Source organism: Lactuca serriola, chromosome 5, assembly GCF_051521515.1.
Source record: "Lactuca serriola cultivar US96UC23 chromosome 5, Lser_US96UC23_V15, whole genome shotgun sequence".
Taxonomy (NCBI): Eukaryota; Viridiplantae; Streptophyta; class Magnoliopsida; order Asterales; family Asteraceae; genus Lactuca; species Lactuca serriola.
In genome coordinates, this window is record NC_136412.1 from 332636932 (window position 1) to 332640789 (window position 3858).

Below are 3858 nucleotides of genomic sequence, written 5' to 3' on the forward strand. Positions count from 1 at the left end.
ATCCTCTGGCCTTATTAAATACAAACGTATTACTTAAGATTAAACACATCTAGGTTTGCTTCCACAATGTCCATCGGCAAATAATTACCAGATATTTTGTGGTGTACAATCGAGCATGCCAAAAGGAACCTTCCTACATAAATGCAATACGCCTATCTAATTAAAAAAAATTAATAAAAAATGATTCAAATGTTTTGAATTTTCCAACAACTGTAAGATTATTCTTCATCATACTTATGATTAAAACCCACACAAAATCATTTTGCAACACAAAAAATTTAATCAAATATCATCTTCATACTAACGCAACGCAAGAATAACGAGAAGGGATACTACTAGTAGTTTTTAATTTGCTTTAAGTTAGAAACTAAACCTCCATCCCCATAACCAAATCGAAAAGCTAAACATTACAATATGTTGCCTTACATTTCACATAATTAATAAAACTCTAATATCTGTAATGTGTCCGATGAGAACGATACTCCGGTGGTGGTGGCCCCACATCACGGTAATCAGAGACACGATCAGAAAACCGATACTCCGGTGGTGGCGGCTGCACTGCAGTTGGAGGATGGTGGTACTCTCTGCTTACAATGTGGTACTCCGGTGGTAAAGCATACACATTAGGAGGACCCTCTCTACTATACACATAATACGGGTCCCGCTCCCGGTCCCGGTCCCAATCCCGGGCCCGCATCTCATCATGGTAAGTGCGGTGGTCATAAGGTGGTGGTCTTTCATAGGGGTATGACCTCGCTGGAGACACCACTGGAAGTGGCGGTGGCGGCAGGTATCTGACGGCCACCGGGGCAGCACGCTCGTACAAAACGGGCGGCCGTTCGTAGTCGCTGTACCGTCTTTTTTCTCTACGCGGTGGAGAGCGGGACCGGGAACGGGACCGGGATCGAGGGCGAAAACGTCTTTCTTCCTCTCGAGAGCGTATTTTACGTTTTTTCCGGTCTCGGGATTCATCTTCCCTGTTTCTTATACGTCTTTCATCGGATGATCTAACTCGATGGTTTTCAACCGCTCGTGTTCTTCCACGGGATTTTAAACCGGATTTAGGACGATTATGCCCTTTTGATGTAACTGCAAATAGCTTACACAGCTTCTTCACCTGTGAAATTAAATTCGTAATTTATAAATATTTCTTTAAATGTATATTTATATAAAACAGAAAAAGGAACCTGATCGGCTTTCAAGAGGCCTTCAAATTTACTCCGTGTGTAGTAGTTTTCTTTAAGGACATCCTTAAATTTCTCTTCTGCTACTGGCAAACAATCATCAAGCACGCTAAATCGAACCTGATTTTATTCAATTATAAAAGATATCATTAATCAGTAGTTATAATCAAAATGAAAGATGAAAAATGAATGAATGGTTGAATACTACTACTACTACTAACTTGAGATGGGAATTCATTTTTGAAAGCTTTTGGTTCAATGTTATAACCACCGGGTCCAGCAGCTTTGAAGATTCCATACATTAATCTGAGATCAACATCAAACAGAAACAATCTCATTCCTTTATAAATCTTTGCTACTTGATCTTGTTTATTTGCAGGAAGTCCAAGAATCTTGTAGCGAAAACAATCTGTTTTTGTTTTTGAACTACACATGAACACCATCCCCATGCTTTCAACCCTCTTTGGACCTTTTTTTCTGCTTGATGATTCTGGTTTATTATCTCCATTCACAACACTCTTCTTTGTGCTCTTGTCCCTAGAACTAGCCCTCTTTTCTTTACTCTTTGAATCCTCACCTAATTCCTCACCTTTTTTTACTTCTTTATCTTTCTTCTCATCTTCTTTCACAGCACTTTCCTTGTTTGTTTCTTCTTTCTTCACCTTTTCTTCTTCTACTTCTTCTTCTTCTTCTTCTTTTTCTTCTTCTTCTTCTTCTGATTCATCGTCTTCTTCTTCATATTCTACCTCCTCTTCATCTTCTTCTTCCTCCTCATACTCTTCTTCGTCCTCTTCATTGTTATCTTCCATATTGACTGTAATTCACGAGGCAAAAACTATTCTTTCAAAGTTCAATCTTGGCAGCTTAGTAAAGTCAAGAGGGGGAGATTAACCTACTTCTTATAGACAATGGTGGAATAACTGATTGAGGTACACCCTTTTCAGGAGTTATGTTTGATTTTGGGTTTTCGCCTTTTTCTTTTGTGTCAACCATTTTCCTGTAGAAATGCCACTTTGTAAAACCACGTATGTTTAACTAAGTGCTAGACATCAAAGAAACCACCGAAAATGATCATAAGTATGAAGAAACAAAAGCATGCAACGTCTAATAACATAAAAGACCATCTTTATGAACAGAAACCAAATAAATCAAGGGTTTGTAGTGTGCCCCCTAATTTATCTTTAGATGAAAAGCCCATGGCTTTCAATCGGCGGCTGCCAACTGAACCTTAAAAGCTAAGAAGCGATACACTGAAGAACATAATTTTGGATACTGAATCAGCATCCGAGCAAAACTAGAAGCGATGATTAAAAATTAGAATGCATATAATATTTAGCACAAAAACCGATGAACGCATAAAGAGTCCAACTGAAGATATAGAATTCCGCACTACTTAAAACACATTGATTCATCGGAAGAGTTGTTTTCCCGAAGCTGATCACTGAACGCGAAGCGGACATGAACAAATTAATACCCAGTAAATCACATTACGCAAACCCTAGCCCTAACTAAACATCTCAGGCACAATTGATTCGAGCAAAAACACAGAACTTGAATACATTGACAATCATCCAGCTGCAACATTTGATTTGATTTATCAAATACCAATCAGAAATTAGAAAGATATGGGAGAAATCACCTCTAATCGCGACGAAATCGGGAAAACTGAAATCGAAGCAAGGATCCATAACACTGTATTTTGTAATTTGAAGAACGTTTCCAGATATGGGCTTTTTGCCTTCTGGGCTTAGCCTTGGGCTTATTGCCCACTAATAGTACTCGACTTTTAATTTACTTTTTAAGAGTTGTTCATAAAATGAACAAACGATGAGAATGATGGAAGTGTGTCTCCTAAATCATTATTTTTCGGAATTTAATAAAATAACTCTTAGAATCGCCACGTTTTCGTGACATATCGAGATGTCGTTTTGAAGTCCTATAATATCTTTAGGTATTTGTCTATATTTTTAGAATGTTATTCTTGGTCTCCTTTAAATTCTTGGATATTTATTATGATAGGAAAAATGATTTAAGAGGGTAATCATTTTTGTCGTTTTTTTTTTTAATTTAAACAATTTTTTTACACACTTAACCATTTAACTTGTTAAATATATTCACATGTTATCATAGTTACCGAAACATGCAGGGCTGACCTTATGGGAGTTCAAGAAGTCCCATTGAATAGGGCCCACTCTGAAATTTGGGCTTAAATTTTTGTCCACTTCTTTAAGTTCGTTGTTTAAGGCCCAAAAATTTATGTTATTAACTACTTCCATCTTAATCTAATGTATGCAACAAATAATAGAGCGGTCGTATGCAACATATCGAGCGAGAATTTAAGTTAAATTTTATTGTAAAGAGTGAAGACGTTTGGTTTCTCTTGGTAACAATTATGATTTCTCGATGTCGGCCCTCATATAATCTCCCGACTTAAATCCTCAACTCCAGAACTACTCAAGGTAAAACAATTAATGAAATCTAAGCAAAAAAAACATATGTGTTCTACTGTTTAAGCTTCATGTTTCTCGATTTTACTCAAGCGACAACGTCAAGTCGAATTTCATAATTGATTCTTCAACTTTCCAAGGTTATCTTCTACTTTTACTCTTTTTTTCGTCCCGATTTGTTGCTCAATATTAGAGATTTTATATTTTAAGTTTGGGTTCGAGTGTTC

General features: G+C 36.9%; 1 protein-coding gene across 1 annotated transcript; it reads right to left on the reverse strand.

The window, feature by feature from the left end:
• Positions 1–317: 317 nt before the first annotated feature.
• Positions 318–2945, reverse strand: LOC145055253 (uncharacterized). Its single transcript, XM_079003549.1, has 5 exons — positions 2824–2945; positions 2081–2181; positions 1406–1998; positions 1188–1304; positions 318–1117 (listed from the first exon to the last, which is right to left on the reverse strand). Exons 2-5 carry the CDS (start codon positions 2175–2177, stop codon positions 449–451), a joined length of 1476 nt encoding a protein of 491 aa, XP_078859675.1. The 5' UTR covers positions 2178–2181; positions 2824–2945; the 3' UTR covers positions 318–448.
• Between the last annotated feature and the right edge of the window lie 913 nt (positions 2946–3858).